General features: G+C 35.6%; 1 protein-coding gene and 1 pseudogene across 1 annotated transcript; one reads left to right on the top strand and one right to left on the bottom strand.

The window, feature by feature from the left end:
• Positions 1-305: 305 nt before the first annotated feature.
• On the top strand, positions 306-8,411 carry LOC110710329 (annotated as a pseudogene).
• Positions 8,412-9,240: 829 nt separating this feature from the next.
• LOC110710332 (ribosomal protein S2, mitochondrial-like) lies at positions 9,241-13,927 on the bottom strand. The gene is made up of 3 exons (XM_021888615.1): positions 12,820-13,927; positions 9,826-9,903; positions 9,241-9,651 (listed from the first exon to the last, which is right to left on the bottom strand). The coding sequence occupies exons 1-2, from the start codon at positions 13,476-13,478 to the stop codon at positions 9,840-9,842; spliced, it is 723 nt and encodes a 240-aa protein (XP_021744307.1). The 5' UTR covers positions 13,479-13,927; the 3' UTR covers positions 9,241-9,651; positions 9,826-9,839.
• Between the last annotated feature and the right edge of the window lie 3,351 nt (positions 13,928-17,278).

Genomic DNA, 17,278 nt, shown 5'->3' with positions numbered 1-17,278 from the left:
TACATGAGTCGAGTGAGAAGACTGAGAACAGAAGAGTTCTCTCGATTGCCTGAATAAGTATAACAATCTCTCTCTTCTTTCTCTCTCATTATTCAGCAATTCTAGTTATCAGTTCTCTTCCAATATTTATTGATCTTGTATTAAACAATAAGAAAAAGCTGAATTAATTTTATACTTGGGTTTTTAACCCTTTAAGTTCCTAAACCTATAACCAGCAACCACTGAACTGGAAAGCTTCAGCCGCCATTGAGCTCAGTTAGTATTCTTTCCCTTTCCAGATTACTTTGAAATTTAATAATAAATGCAATTTGTGATAATGGGTTTGATTTTTTTCTTTTTTTGAAGTGTTGCTTTTATTTATGTTTTTATCAGCTAATTGTTTACTTGATTGTTGAGTTTGTTGTATTCTTATTTATTTTGAATTTCAATTACTTTTATAATTGACTTGATTAATGGGGTTGTTGTATTATTATTATTATTATTTTTAATTTTTGATTTCATATTTGATTTTGCTTAATGTTCATATGTGTGTCTACAAGGGTATTTTACCATTGTCGAGTAAAATAATATATGGACAAGCTGATAAAATAGAGCTAATAGCTGAAAGATTTGAATTTTATTTGTTAGAAGAATGGATGAATAAGAAATCGATGATTAATGTTTTAACTAAAATTCAAATTCTGAGGGGATTGTGATGGAGAATTCCGATTTTTTTTTATTTTTTATTATTATTATTATAAATAAAAATTGTATGTGGAAGTTGCTATTAAAAAGAAGTACAAAAACTTGCACTTTGGGGCTGTTGTCAATGCTATCAATGTAACTGATAAAAATTATTTCTCGACTCTCAGGGAAGTGGAGCGCCTAATACAATAACAGCAATGATTTGTGAATTTTTGAAGCCAGTAGATGCAATGTGAAGAAATGATCAATAATGTTGTTTATGCAGTTTGTAAGGCGTAGAAGAAGGAATTTTCTTGCACCTTTTTCTTCGCTTACAAATGCTTTTTCAATCCCCATCAAATATCTCCCCTCTCACAATTCCCTTTTCCAATCATCATCTCAAATTTCCATACCACATTCAAAGACAAAGTTCTATGCCTCCCTTTTGTGCTCCCTCATTCATCTATTTCTGTCCTGTGGACATCCTTCCCGGGCTATTCAAACATTTTCCTTCATGCGATCAAATGGAGTTGCTTTGTCAGACTTGCGGTCGTGGAATTACCTCCTGCGTGGCTTTCATAACCTTGGCATGGTGTGTCAGGTATTGCTTGTGCATTTAAATTGGTTAGATGTTGCTTTTTGGGGTTGGTTATTTACCTTTTATATAAGGTGGATTGGGGGGCGGGGGGCGGCGGCTAACACCCTATGCCACTTCTTAGAATTGCAAAGTATTGGGTGCATGCTGATCACACTGTGCAACCAAATGAATATGTCACTGTTATTAAAGTCTGTGACTCACTGCACACAAGGCTTTTTATAAATGGTCAATATCTGTGTTTCAATTTAACCATTTTAATTAATATAAGAGTGGAAAGATACGTTCAATACTGTACTCAGGATGCTAATGGACAATTCACATTTTCCCGCGTATTTTTCAATATACCAGAGTTGAATTATAGATAAAGAAAAATTATTTGGAAAGTAGGGATGCGAAGAATTATTCAATATATCCTTATCTGCGAAGAATCCTTGGTGTGTAAAATTGTAAACACAAAGACAAAGTGATGACCTTTGTGAAATGATTTTGGCACTCCTACTGTGAAAAGCACAATTTCATATGCTCTACTCACTAGGAGGAGATCCAAATAAATCATATGGGTGCCAAGTCATTTCCCAGGTCTTTGATCAGGAAAAGAGTGTATATGCTAGGTCCTAATTTATTGATTTGATTTGAAAAACGAAGATTGATCTTGTATTTTGCACTTCATAATTCCGCTTTGCAAGAACAAAGATTGATCTTGTATTTGGCACTGTATGATTCCACTTTGCAATAACTCCAAACCCCCTAGTGTTTTCCTGATTTCTTTTGGGTCTGGTTGGGTGAATGGTATGAATGTGCATTGGCAGGATTGAGGGAATCATAAGATTTATTGAATATAAAGTAAGTTAAATGGATGATCTTTGATGGCGGTTCCTTGGATGCTTACATGCCTATCATATTAATATAATTGATTACCCCCCCCCCCTCCCCCCTCTTATGAGAAGAAAAACAAAAATTTTCTTGCTATATATTGTGCTCAAAGTTTTTGATTTGGAGAAATAAGTGTAGATGGGTTTAAAGTGTGGGTATATGCTTCCCTTCACCCCTTCTTTAAGGCATTTGCATTTTGATTATGCTTTCGTGTATACTTGATACACATCACTAAATCAGGCTTGTGTTGGAAAATGCTATCTTGTGGATTTCCCTTGTCTTTGACTCTTCGTACTGAGGGCATAACTACTTGCTAATTGGATAATTTGAATTTTTCTTTTAACTGATCATCAGGTATGGCTTGTCTATTCAGAGATGCTGGCTTGTGGGGTAGTGCCTAATGTCTCCACCCATAACATACTAATTCGCTCTTTATGCAATTTGGGCATGTTGGATTCTGCTCTTCACTTTGTTGGGACTGTTGTTGAAGTTGATACTGTCACCTATAACACTCTGATATGGGGTTTCTGCCAGCGAAACTTGCCAGAGCAGGCCTTGGGATGCTTGTCTCAGATGATAAAGAAGGGAATTCCTATTGATATTTGTGCTGGTAATATTTTGATCAAGGGTTTTTGTGATGTTGGATTGATGGGACATGCAGAACAGGTTTTCAATAATTTAATCAAATACAACGGTGACAATGTTGATTGTCTTCCTGATCTGATAAGCTTTAACACCTTGATTCATGGCTTTTGCAAAAACCGTATGATGACTAATGCTCTTCAAGTAATGGAAGATGTAAACAAGATGGGTTTACTACCTGACATTATTACTTATAATATTTTACTTTATGGGTTTTGCAAGATCGGAAATTTTTATGAGGCCAAGAAACTATTGAATATGATATGGGAATTACAATTAGGTGAACAGTCTCTGTCAGATGTGGAATATATCCAGATCGATGCTAAGAAAACAAGTTTAGCAGTAGTACAACCCAATGTGATTACATACACAACATTAATCACTGCATACAGCACCCCAGAAGTAATGCATGAAGCACTGGCTGTATATCAGGACATGGTTAATGCTGGAATCTTTCCTGATCTAATTACATATACTTCCATTTTAAGTGGCCTTTGCAAGAGTGGAAAGGTAACAGAGGCACAGGCTCTTTTTCAGGAGATGAAGCAAATGGGAATAGAACCTAATCACGTGTCATCCTCAGCTATCATTCATGCTTTATTAAAATGTGGGAATTCATTAGGCGCATTTGCCTTTCTAAGTCAGATGGTGGTTCGTGGGTTATGTCTTGATCTTGTCTTGTATACAGCTATGATGGATGGGCTTTTTAAGGCTGGAAAACCAACAGAGGCTGAAAACATGTTTAAGATGCTCTTAATGCGTAACATGAGACCCAATCAAATTACCTATTCTGCACTGATTGATGGTTGCTGCAAATTAGGGAACATGAAGAATGCTGAATCCGTGCTGCAAGAGATGGAGGTTTCAGGTGTTCCTCCAAGTGTCATCACTTACTCATCTATGATGAATGGATATATTAAAGAAGGAATGCTTGAGAAAGCTTTCGAATTACTGAGGAAGATGGTGCAGCAAAATGTGGTTCCTAATTCCATAACATATGGCACTTTGATACATGGGTGTGTTATGGCTGAGAAGCAAGAGCTTGGCTTGGAGTTGTACGAGGAAATGAAATCACAAGATTTAGAAGAAAATAAATATATAGTTGATACGTTTGTTAATATGTACAAAAGAAGTGAAAAGATGGACGAAGCAATGGATCTGGTTAAGGATGTCATGTCTAGAGGCATGTTGCTTGACCGTTTTAACTACACAAATTTGATGGATGGCTACTTTAAGTTGGGAAATGTGTCTGCTGCTCTTCAACTGGCCCAAGAATTCACTGAAAAAGGTTTAGGATTTGATATTGTTGCATTTAATGTCTTGATGAGTGGACTTTTGAAGCATGGAAAGTATGAACCAGAATCAGTTTATGGTGGTCTGGAACAGTTTAATTTGGTTGCAGATGCTGCTACATACAACACATTGATCCATGCTTATTGTAAGGATGGAAGAGTGGAAGAGGCTCTTAAATTGTGGTCTGATATGAAGGTTCATGGGCTAATGCCCAATAAAATTACCTGTAATATCCTTGTTACAGGATTGTGTAATTTTGATAAGCTGGATAAAGCAATGGAAATTCTGTTTCAAATGTCAACTATTGGTTTCATCCCGACGCCTAGTGTGCATAGAGCTGTCCTTGCTGCAGCTTCAAAGACCAGAAGGGCAAGTGTAATCATGCAGATTCATGAGCAGCTTCTAGACATGGGCCTTGAGGCAAATTATCTAAGCTACAACACCCTCATCAATGTCTTGTGCAAGCTGGGAATGACAAACAAGGCTTCTGCTGTTTTAAAAAAACATGAAAAGCAGAGGAATACCAGCTGATGTTGTCACTTATAACAACTTTATACTTGGATATTGCAGAAGTAGTCATATAAAAAAGGCCTTTGCAACATATTCCCTATTGCTAAGTGAGGGGCTGACCCCTAATATGGTCACTTACAATACTCTGCTTGATGGTGTATTCTCTGCGGGTTTAATGAGAGAGGTAGTGAGATTGATTGATGAAATGAAAGAAAGAGGATTTGTGTTTAATGCTGTGATGTACAATATTTTGGTCTCGGGTTATGCAAAGATGAGCAATACAAAGGAGTCTATCAGACTTTACTGCGAAATGGTGTGCAAAGGTTTCATCCCCACGACTACTGCATACAATACACTTATCCACCAGTTTTCGCTGTTGGGAAAGATGAGCCAGGCTAGAGAACTTATGAATGAAATGCAAGTTAGAGGCAGATCACCTAATGCATCAACATATGACATACTCATAAGTGGGTGGTGCAATTTATCCAATCAAGCAGAGCTTGAGAAGAGGTTGAAACGATCATATCAAGCCGAAGCCATGAAATTGTGGAATGAAATGACTGATAAAGGGTTGGTTCCAGGTACAAGCACCATCTCTTCTATCTGTCGCACTTTAGCGAGATCAGGTAAGAAAGCTGCTGCTCTGAGATTGAAGGAACAGTACTATGGAAGAGGTCACGTTACAATTAGTCCAAGCAGCGAGGAGTAGCTTAAATCCATTGTTTTTAGGTTATCCTTCTCACATTGTTGGCTTCTTATCTAAGTTGATGCCTAAATTGGCTACATTGTTGAAGAGAGAACAGATGAAACTGCATCATGATACTCCCTCACTCAAGGAGCTCTCTGAGAAAGCCCTCCCTCTCATTTTGGCTCAAAATATTTTGAGTATGTGTGCTAGTTGGGTGAGGGTTTCCTTTTTTCCTTAAAAGGCTATCTTCCTCCCTGGTGGAGACTTGAGTAAATGAGGCGCATTTACTGAAATTCAACAACTTCATTATCTTCTCTGTAAGTTAAGCTTTTTGTACAAGACAATTTATATGTCATAAGAGTGTTTTTCATTTTTCACTATCTTATATGTATATTCCATGTACTTGGGAAGAAACTATTGCAGATTAAAGCAAACAAACAAACAAATAAATAATATATAAAAATTTTCTCCTAATTTTAATGGCATCTTTATATCATTAATGATTGTTTTCTGAAACTGACAAGGTTTAGTTAGTATTTCCCCAAGTGATTAAGTTTACAACTAATTTATGGTATTTATGTAGGTAGACATAGTACTGCTGGTTGGCCAGCATAGAGAAATTTTTTCCAGTTGAGCAGCCAATCCTATTGCTGGAGTTACATCTGTACAATCTCAGAGAAAGATGCTACAAGTCTCTTATTGTCTTTGAGAGGGATCTTCTCATGTGAAGTGCATTTATCGCAAATCTTGTTGGTAAGCATTTCATCTGAGCTCACTGAATATCCCACTTCTGTTATTTTTGTCGACGGAAGCAAAGTGTGGACGATAAACACTACAAATTTCATACAGAACTGCTTAGATATTGATTTTAACTATCCCTCAGGCAATGGAGCCTGCAATGCTGCATCCATAATTATGTCCAGGTCATCCTAATTTGCTGCAACTACTTTTTATTTAATTGAATCATGCTAGAGACTTCAATCCAATGTGTCATGTTTTTGCATTCTCCCCCCCCCCCTCCCCCAAGTCATGGAATTGCTCTTACATATTAGGCCTGCTTGTTTTCTGTGTACACGCATCATGTAGCTGCTCTTGTAATAAATATGTTACTTCTTTGTTCTGTTCTTAATTATCATTTCGTAGAATTTAGGATTGTTTTGATGGAATGGGGTTGATACTCAAGGTTTGTGTGTCTATAGGTGAAACATCATCAGTAATTTTATTCAATTGATCCTGTTCTGTGAAAGCAATCCTTCAGAGCCATGGGCCCACAGAAGCACACTTTCGCCTGTCATTTACAAAAACTCATTGAGCTTGTCTGAAGTACCTGAAGAAATATTTTAATGACTCCTTTGATCAATTCCCTGACAAGCCTTCGCTTCTGGAAACTTCTGTTACCATTTTTAACAAGATTGATCATCTTGTAGCTCATAAAAACACAACCCTGCCATTCTTCTTTTGACTGGTTCTTCATTTCATAGACTCATTGTTGGGAGTCAAAACAGGTGGTTTGTCAAATCAAGGCTCAATTCAAAATCTTGAGAAACTTTTGTTTTGGGCAAAATCTTGAAAGCACAGTGGATCAATGGATAATACATCTTTAGTTAAGGCATCTGCTTATCTTCTCATATTATCTTTGTTAAGAATCTTGTAGGAACATGAATTACATGAATGCTTAATGTTGAGGGAATCCATAACCCCCATCTTTTGTTCATATTTTCCAAGTTAGAATCATTGAGCATGGTAAATATCGAGGGAATATGCATAACTCACCACATTTTGGGGCAGTGACCAGTGAAAAGGATTTGGTTTATGATTCCCAAAGACTGTAGTCCTGCTGGACTGAACCCACTGCAAGAGATCAGGTCCTCGGTGGTGGCATCATATGCACGCAAGGCCACGACAATTGCTACTCTAATAATTAGATGGTTGCTTTATTAATTACATTTAAATAATTTCTATTTAGTTAATTAGTTCATAATTCAATAATTCTGTTATTAAGGGAATCTAAGTTTGTTAGGGGGAAGAGTGTAGAATGGAAGCTTGTAGAAGCTCTAAATAATATAAATATAGTATAGGTGCATGGGTATAGAGTAGGATATCCAGAGAATTGTGTTGTTAAGCTTAGGCTTATTTTGGGAGATCATCCTTCTTCTCGAATTGAAGGAATCCACCATTGTATTGATCGGTTAATAGCTTTTCAATACAAATATCCAGTTTTATAATCCTTAATATTCTGATTTTCCAGTAGCTAAAATTCAGTTCCTAGCACCCACCTGCCTTGCCTTTTTGTCTCAGTTCTGAATGCCCCAACTTTTAAAGTCTGAATACCCGAAGGAGAGAGGCACTTGGGTGTTAAAAATAAGCTTTAATTATGATTCATGATGTATTGAAAAATAGTGGTGCTCTGATTAAAGCCACTCATGATTTCATGAAAGTCTATTTGAGATTTATCACCCTTCAATCACATCTAGGCCATATGTTGCTTAGGTCCCAAGCTTCACTGCTGACGATTGTTGGCTTTTGGAAGAATTAAACCTGACCTTTTATGTGTTTTTCTAGTATATAAACACAACATTATTCTTGGTGTGTCTTCTGATGGTAGGGTCACTAATGGAGTTACATGTGAAGGCATACTCGGACAAGAGGTTGATGTGGATGCTTCTGACACAGCATAAGCCTTGGAAGTCTCCCACGGTGATCTGGTGGTGTATGGGATGGCAGTGGGGAAGATAGACAGAATAAGCACCATTGTACTTTGTCTTCACTTAACATCAATTGAGGTCTCACTCAATCTACTTGTTCATGAAAAGACTGCATGGTTGTGTTGAGGATGCTGGTAATCCTGAAATTATTGGGAGATTTTGAATAAGCATGCATGATTACTTTTACATATAGGGTGTGACAATTTAGAAGCTATTATTAACTTATTCTTCTTGTTTAAGCAAAAAAATTAAAAATTCCTTAGTCAAATTACTTGATTTGGAATTGCGTAATTCATTGTAATCTCTCTGAGGAGAATTTTGATTAAAACTTCTGCAAGAGATGCTAGTCTAGATTGTTCTATCTAATGATAGATGTCATTGTTACCGAAAGTACACTTTGTATCTTTGATCTTTTGCATAGAGAAGCGATGGACTGGTCTATGATTTTTAAAAGTGATTTAAGTTTTAAGAAACAATACAATCTGAAAAGCACATCAGTTTTATTTTTCCTTGTAGACTTATATTTCTGTTGCCACTCGTAGCAGATTAGCAGTTGTGTATGTTCTTTGGCTGCTCGATAACTCACTAACCTCCTTTATTCTAGAATATGGGAAGACTGCCTGTAGAAGACTAGAAGACATTGCTTAATTATATGTTTCAATGATCAAAAAGCTGCACAAGGAGTTTGCTGATTTTGTTGTGATTAAGATGATATTACTGGTGGGAGCCAGATTACTTTATGAAGCTTCCAAAGGGATTATTAATTCATTACGGAAACTTGCATATGTAAATACGTATACCGATGCTAATTTTTGATCAATAATAGCTTTAATTATTAATTAATAATTGAAAATTAATATTCTATTCATTGAGACAATTCCAACAAAGTACCTACAAAACTATATTTTTTCTTATGTATAAATCACAAACATTAGTCAAAGTAGGACAGATGAACAGTGCAAAAAGTGAAAATAGAGCAAGTATTTAAAAACAAAGAGAGTATTATTAAGGTTGCATGGGAGCTTATGCTTGATTTAATGTGTTGAAAATTTTCATACTTTGTATTTTACAGAGCACAATATGCATTAAATAACTTGCTGAACTAACTAAAAATTGAAAACAATTTTATGTTTTTCACACCCTCGTGATTGATTTAGTAAGCTTTTCTTACAAAATACTCTATCAAACACATAAGTGTAGTTGTACTTTGACATTTCCATGTTCACCTTTTGTCTACATCTAGGAAATCTATTACGTTATAAAAAACATTAGAAAATCAAATTTTACTTTTATTGCAACATCAACCTAGAAACCTCCCGTAAAAAAAAAAAAAAAAAAAAAAAAAAATCTAGAAACCTGCACTCTCTAACTCAAATGATTATACAAGGTTACAGAAAACAGCACGGGGCTGAGGGAAGTCTGTTAAATCAAATTTGACTTCTGCAATAATGGATTTCAACATGTTATAATGGAACATACAAGAAAGAATTTATACAAAATTTGTATTCTAACACTTATAAATACGAAAAATTAGCATGAGAAACACCTCAGCTATAGTCTCGGTCTCGAGCAAATGTCCTAACATTCTACCAGAATGTCACATGGCAGCAACTACGCGATAAACTGAAACTGTTCTTCCTAACCTTCCCATCCAAAAAAAATTATCCACCCAAAAGCCTCTGTAGAAACCAGCAACATTACATTAGCAGAATTCAACAGAGCTGCTCTTGAACCAATTCATAAAGAAGCAGAGCAGATGCAAATTACACTACAAAGCAGTCTTTAGATCCTCTGCTTCCGAAAAAAGTTGAATAAAAAATTTAAATAAAAAAATCAATAGATAAGATCAATACCAAATGTAACATCATCAAGCATCAGCAAGCTTCAACTCTTGCGGAGATTGATCATCTTCTGTCACCGTAGCTTCCTCACTTCACAATAATGATGGTACACAATGAGAACAAAATAAATCATCCAATGGATTCCTCCATGTATGAAGAAAAACAATCCCCAAAAAAACATTGCAAATACACATAATTACGGCTTGATATTAGCAAAATAAAAAATAACAGACTATTGGCTGCAGTTTACCATATGTGATTTGTAAATAAGATTGTGAAATCATATTAAAAAAAATCAAAATATTCACAAAAGCCTTATATAACTCAATATGTAGAGTACTTATGCCTTTCCAAGTGCACATGATGGAAGTCTATCGAGCTGCTTAGTTCCGTTTCTTGAAAAATTATTCTCCAAACTCCTAAACTCAGAAGTTAGGCACATATTCTCATTCTTCCTGCTCTCTCCAGACTATCTTAACGGAATTCCCAATGTATCATTTAAATTTATAGTTCGTCCTTTAGTTTGCTTGCTACCAACCTATGCTATATTTTCCTGGAATTATAATCAACCCCATCGCGCTTCAGAAATAAACAGAAAACCTATCTGGCAATGAGAGTAAATAAATGGCGCAAAAACAAATTTTAAAAAAAAAACATACAAACTCTGAATTGCCTAATAACGGAATAACTTGAAGGTTGCATTTCCCCATTCACCAAACTATTTGCACTCAGACATTCCTAAAAGCTTAAACCTCAACTTGAGAAAACTGATACTTAGTTATAGTCTCTTCCCTCCTTGATTTATACTGATTCTTTTGTGGTAGTAAAATTGAAACTAAGTTCAAACTTCTACACTACAGCTATATAAAGATTATAAACGACCTTTGAATCTATCAAGGACTTCCAAACATTGAATTGTGTTCTGCATTATGCCAATATATCATTATGGGAAACACTAAATACTCCAATGCAGTCCCGTAATCCAAATACCTATAAAAAGGCCAAGGCTTCTATCTACATGGTAAAGGGGGCTGGATGCATACAGGGTTGTACAATAACAGAGAAGTGGTTCCCAATCTTCCCACAAATTGTTGATACAGCAAAAGTCCATATCCATACCATTTGGGACTTTTAGCACAAGGAAACTCAATCTAAATTCCCATCTAATATAAAAAGACAGAAATAGAAATCTAAAGCATAGCACTATAGCATATTAGCATAGTACCATCCCATACTTTGTCCATGAAACTCAGATATGCTGCACGAAACTCAGATATGCGGAACACAATCTGATTCTTTCAATCCTCTCCAAACTATCTTCACATGATCATATATCAAATATATATTTTGTACAAAACTATCGTGCTACATGACTCTTCAATCATCAATAAATATTTAGCTTTTCAGTTTGTTTGCTCCGAGCCAATCTACCTCCGTGAGTTCAATTCATATTTAATATGCTTCAAATTCAATCAGATCATGTGTGGCAACAGAAGTTGTATACGGGAAAAAAAAAGGATACAACCATACCTACATTGCCCAATGCCCACGAACAACAAAATTTCCCAAATTTTAGACAATTTGATCAAGAAATTCTTAAGAAATCTAGGGGAAAACCACTCCTCTACAAACTTAGTATACAAATTTCCCCGACCCTCTGGCCAGCTTTGTCTTATAATAACCTTTCACCAGTCTCATGGTGTAAATAGATGCAGTACTAAATTAAATTTTCTCTACAACTATATCTAAGGGTAATATATTCGTCACTTTTGATCTGTTTAATTCTAATATCTTGCTCAAATCATTAATCTGTACTATTGCAACCCTATCCTAGAAAATTTGTTCTCCATGTCTCCATTTCTTATAGTATCCCCCTCCACAAAACAGACAGTAGCTGCTACAAGCCATTTAAATAGCTGGAGTCATTAACTCCAATTCCATATTATTTCACAACTACATTTGGATAGTGGAATATGAGAATAACAGAGACTCTTAGCATTTTCTTTCCCGAAACAGCAAGCATTGCTCTAACATTTACATACTACAGCTATATATCATTATAAAAACACATACTTCAACCTTTTAAGATCCAACATCAAAATATTATTATTCTAAAGTGCAAAACTACTATGATGTAGCAACATCCCAAATAGGTAATAGCATTCATCAACCTATGATAATAGTATAACATTTCAATACATGGAAGAAATCAATTCAAGATACAGGTTATTTTTGCCTGTTTAATTGAGGAAATATTTTTCTAAGAAAATTATACAACAAATTACTTACATTTGGTTTGTCAAATAGAGAATAATTTTCTTCAATTATAAATAATTCTACCAAAGTGAGTAAATTAGTAACCTTTGGTCAAGAATGGATTGTCATACTCAGCATTGCATGTTTTTTTTCCTTCTAAACCTCTCTCCATGCCTCCATCCCCTACCCCTAGGCTATCTAGCTTCTACCCTCCTCTCACATTGTTTGTTCATTGAATTGGGCCCAATAATGGAATATAAGTTTGAAATTAAAATTCCACTCAAAACATATCCAAGGAACTAAAACACAACCATGAACTAAGTCAAGTTTCTTTCGTCAAGTCCACAAAGTAAGTCCCCAAAACCAACTTTCATTACGCCGATTAACAAAAAAAATTCTTCCCAAACTCTCCATAATCAGAAAACCAACTCAAATACAAGGCCCTCTTCCCCAAGTCCCCCACCCCCCAAGAAAAAGAACCAAATTTGATCATTCCGCGATAATTAATCAGTTAGAGAAAGACAACCACAACAGCAATTCCTCGAATCCCACAAGTTTTTCTTTCTGGCCACATTCCCCATATCTTTCCAAAATGAATTTGCAAAAGTTTCATGGACAATGCAAGCAAAATTCAATTTTACATGAATTCAGCATACTAAATTTGATCACAGAAATACAATGACTACCCTAAACAATTTTTAAACTCTCAATTCAATTCAAAGTAAGACAAAAAGGTAACGATTATCTTACCCCGGTGAAGCATCAGTAGCAGAAGCATCAGTACCCGAAGCATCACCCAAATTCAAATTCTTCTGTTCAAGCAAGAACGTCTTAGTAATCAAATTACAAACCGTATAAACAAACTGAACAGAATCATTACACGGAATCGGGTACGTAATCTTCTCGAAAACCTCCCTCGGAACACTCGAATCCACCAACCCAATAACCGGAATCTGAAGCTTAGCAGCCTCATTAATCACAGAAGACTTCCTCTCAAAATCCATAATCACAACACAATCAGGAGGTTGAGCTGGAGCAAAACAAATCTTCTTATTCCTAGACCTAAACTTTTTAGGGCTAGAAGAGTTGGTCAAGAAACCCCCTAATCGCCAGTACTGAGCTTGAGGAGAGAGAAAGGAACCATGGCCGATCTTGCGAGTCATATGATCGAAAATGTCGTCGAAAAGGGGATTGGTGTTGACGAAGAGGAAGCGAGCTTTGCCACGAACAAGGTGGGAGATGAAATCGAGGGCATTGCGAAGGGAAATTAGGGTTTTGTCGGAATCGATGATTGAGGTGCCATTGCGACTGCCATAGATGAAGGGCTTGCAATGGTGGGCGGTGATGCGACGGCCGAGATGGGCGTTGGTGCTTAGAAGCTTCTGGATTACCACTGAGTGGATTGACATTTTGGAGAAGAAAGAATGAATGATGAATGAGAGAAGGGAGTGTGTGTTTTTTGAATGTAGAGTTGAAAATGGAGGGTTTCGGATTTTGTACTTTGATTTGATTTTATTTGATTTTGGTTCTCTTTTGTTTGTTTGGGATGATTGTACTAAAACATATGGTCTTTCTCATGTAGGGAATAGGGTTATTGGGTGGGATTTGGGTTTGGGTTTGGGTTCGGGTTCGGGTTCGGGTGCCTGTGATTAGGAATTTGGGTATCGAGTCTTTTGATGGGTTCGGATAGGGAAGGTTTTTGGCGATGAGGGAGAGGGAATCGGATAGTGAATATTTCATTTAAAAAGATTCACATCATTATGTGTATGTAAGCCCCGCATACATTTTGAGTTTGTGCTATATAACTAGGTGTTCAAAACTAAATAAAGATTTCAAACCGTTTTGAATTTTTCACCTTTTTTTAAGATGTACTTTTTTAATAAAAAGTTGGATGAAAAGTAATACTCGTACTCTGTATTGCACTTCGTAAATGTTACTACCTATGTTCTCGAAAGAGCTTGACAATTTGGAATATGTGTCCAAAATTAGAAAACTTTGATCATTATTACTCGTCATTACGTATTTCAAAACATAATCACGTGAGATCTTGTTTGATTTGTCTTGATACCTATTTTCCAAATGTCTACTTTTTATAATTTTTTGTAATACCAAATTAGAGACATTAACGGTTAAATATTACATTGGATGTTGCAAATAGTGAGTGTAAAGAACTTTAAATAATAGAGGTAGTATATTTTTAGAGTGAACCCAATAGTTGCCCACAACCATTGTGGCTATCACTTATTTTATTCTTTTATCTATCTTTCACATTATTTATAATTACTCTTATACCCATTTTATAACCAATGTATCCCAATGATTAACCACAAATTTTGGTTATACATTTTTTGTCTCCTCTTTTACCCTATCCCACATTCCCACCACACAACCTCTCTCTTACATCCTATCATAGAGAGACAATGCAATTATTAATAATCAAATAAATTAATAATTATACATTAACATACATTTAAATAAAAGGCTTATAATTAAACATAATGCAATTTGAGATTTTAGAACATTCATCTCCACACAATTTGTTTTACAAGAGATTAATACTTACTATTATAAAAGTTGTTTCAAAATACCTCAATATTGGGCTCATTTTATAGAGGAAAATTAAATAGAGTTATTGCTATAAATTTTTTTTAAGAATCTATATATATATATATATATATATATATATATTAATTAAAAGGTGTTTTGAAGGATATTTATGTGCCACATGGCACTCTCCTATCTATTTGTTTTTTATTGCATGCGCCACGTGTCACTCTCCTCTATTTGTTTCTTATTGCATGCATGTCATCTTTATAATATAAAATTAAAATTAAAAAAAAATATCAACAAGATTCGAACATGCAACCTTTACCTCTAAAACTAAGTGTTTTACCACCAAGCTTTGCTACATTTTATGGTCTTTATTGAATACAAAATATTAATATGTAGTCAATGAAAATATGAAGGGAAATTCTCAATGGTAACACTAAACTTTTTAATTTTCTCAGTGGTGAATTGCAAAAATACTTATTATCAATGGTAAACTCTAATTAATTACTTATGCCTAATGGCGACATTAATGATGGATTAGAGTTAATGGTTAACGATTATTTAATAAAAAATAAAACTGAAACCTAAGGAATTACAAAACTACCCTCACTTAATGTTTCAACCAACTCTGTCAAATCAAAAGTGATGAAGGGTTTAAAACCCATTCACCTTCTTCATCTTCTACCTTCGAATTTCAAAGAGAAATTGAGAGCAAGATTGCGAATTTGTGTGCAAAAAAATTAGGGCTTGGTAAGTCGGGGCTACGTAGTGCTTGGGTATGGGTATATTGCGATTTCAATTACATATATTCGAGGGAATTTTAGGCAAGTTTGGTAAAAATTCTGAATATAGTTTACGACAATTACCGTTGGTTTTTGGGTTGAAATTTGCTCGAGGATTGTTGATTCGGTATCAAAGTTCGATCTTTTGAAGATATATACCCCTATTAATGTGGATTGAAGTCAGGTATGTATTTATTTGTGCTTTTCATTATGTTATGCTCTGTTTTGGTTTCGTATTGGGATAATATGTAATGTTGTAGATTATGATGCTTTTTTATGTCTGATTTTGTTTATTAAATGTTGAACTTGGTATGTTTTTTGGTGTGGGTGTTTGAATTGTTTGTTGATTGTGGTTAAAGTTGTTGTCTTTGTTGGATTTTTCTAGTTTCTGTCTTAGGGTTTAATTCTAAGTTGTGATATGTTGTTATTTATGTGATTGATGCAGAATGGATGATAATGTAGTGTTATAGTTCCAATATAGGGGTAATGATGTATCTGTTAATGTTGATGATATTGTTAAGGGTCAATTTGATTTACCTTATTGTGGAGTATTGGGAAAAAGTAAAGGAAGAGGGAGTTGAAACTACCCAAAATCCCACATTCAAGTATGTGTATAAGATGAAGCATGTCACTCTTGAAAGTGATAGTGATTTGATGAAAATGTTTGCAAACTTGCCTGAGAAAAAAAAGATCTATTTATGGGTTGGGGATGGTGTTAAGGACACCAGGTAGCAGATGCTAGGTCACTTGTTAAGGGAAAGCATCCCATTGTAGAACTAGAGAATTCCTTTGTAGAACCAGAGAATCCCATTGTTGAATTAGATCAACCTAGTGTTAGGAAAAAAACTCACACCTAGGAAGAAAAAAAGACCTGATGTGAGTGAAGCTGTAGTAGTTAGTAAGGCTGAATTTGACAAGCATGTTCAGAAACTAAGTAAAACATCTGTTGTGGAGCCTGAGGTGCTAAATTATGACATATATGATATTGTTGTTGACATTGAACAGGACATAATTTAGGAAACTGAAAGAGGGAGAGAAAGAGGGAGAGGGAGAGGTGCTGGTAGAGAGAGAGGTACTGGGAAAGGGAAAGGGATTGGGAGAGGGAGTGGTGCTGGTAGAGGAAGAGGTGAGAGAGGTTCTGGGACAGGTAGAGGGACAGGGAGAGGTAGGAGACAGGAAGAGGGAATTCACGGGAGAATTGATTCAACATTTTCCCCACTCCTTGGCAACCAATTCAACCTGAGAAACCTCACACTAGTCTTTCCCCTATCACTGAGTACCAAGTACCTGAGATCATTACTCATGACACACAACCCCAACCATCTACCCAGTTAACCATACCACCCTTGAAGAACATTGGAGAGTTTGGCGCATGAGCTAGTTCATGGCAGAATGATCCTCTAAGTCTTCTAGGGTGTCAGCTTTTTTCCAAAGAAGAATGCCTAGGACCACTGCTAAAAGAAAGGGATTTGTTATTAGTTTTAGTACAAGTGGTGGAGGTGAGAGTGATATGAATAATGTTCATGTTGGGGTGAGATTAGTTTAGGGGATGATTCTGTTGACACTACTGTGGTTGTGTATGATGCTGGAGCGAATGGTGATGAAGAGGATGAAGGATACAGTCCAGTGAGAGTTATGATGAAGAGATGGGTGATACAGAAAAAGAGAGTTTGGAATCAGAAGATGAGATTGATAAGGATGAATATGGGCCTATGATTGAAGATTTATATGACCCATTTGAGGAACCTCATTTTGAGTGTGAGAATGAAGAAGAAAACTATCTAACTAAGCTGTATAATAATGGAGAAGTGTACAAAGATGAAGGGTTTGGGAAAATTGTGTTGAAGAAGTGGCAACTGTTTACTGACAAGCAACAT

Source organism: Chenopodium quinoa, unplaced genomic scaffold (genome assembly GCF_001683475.1).
Source record: "Chenopodium quinoa cultivar QQ74 unplaced genomic scaffold, ASM168347v1, whole genome shotgun sequence".
Classification (NCBI taxonomy): Eukaryota; Viridiplantae; Streptophyta; class Magnoliopsida; order Caryophyllales; family Amaranthaceae; genus Chenopodium; species Chenopodium quinoa.
Note: the sequence above shows the minus strand (reverse complement) of the source record. Positions and strands in the feature narration are given on the sequence as shown.

Coding starts and splice junctions, on each gene's coding strand:
- LOC110710332 (XM_021888615.1), bottom strand. CDS start 13,478: ATGTCAATCCACTCAGTGGTAATCCAGAAGCTTCTAAGCACCAACGCC. Junction 9,904..12,819: donor GCTACTGATGCTTCACCGGG/GTAAGATAATCG, acceptor ATTATTGTGAAG/TGAGGAAGCTACGGTGACAG.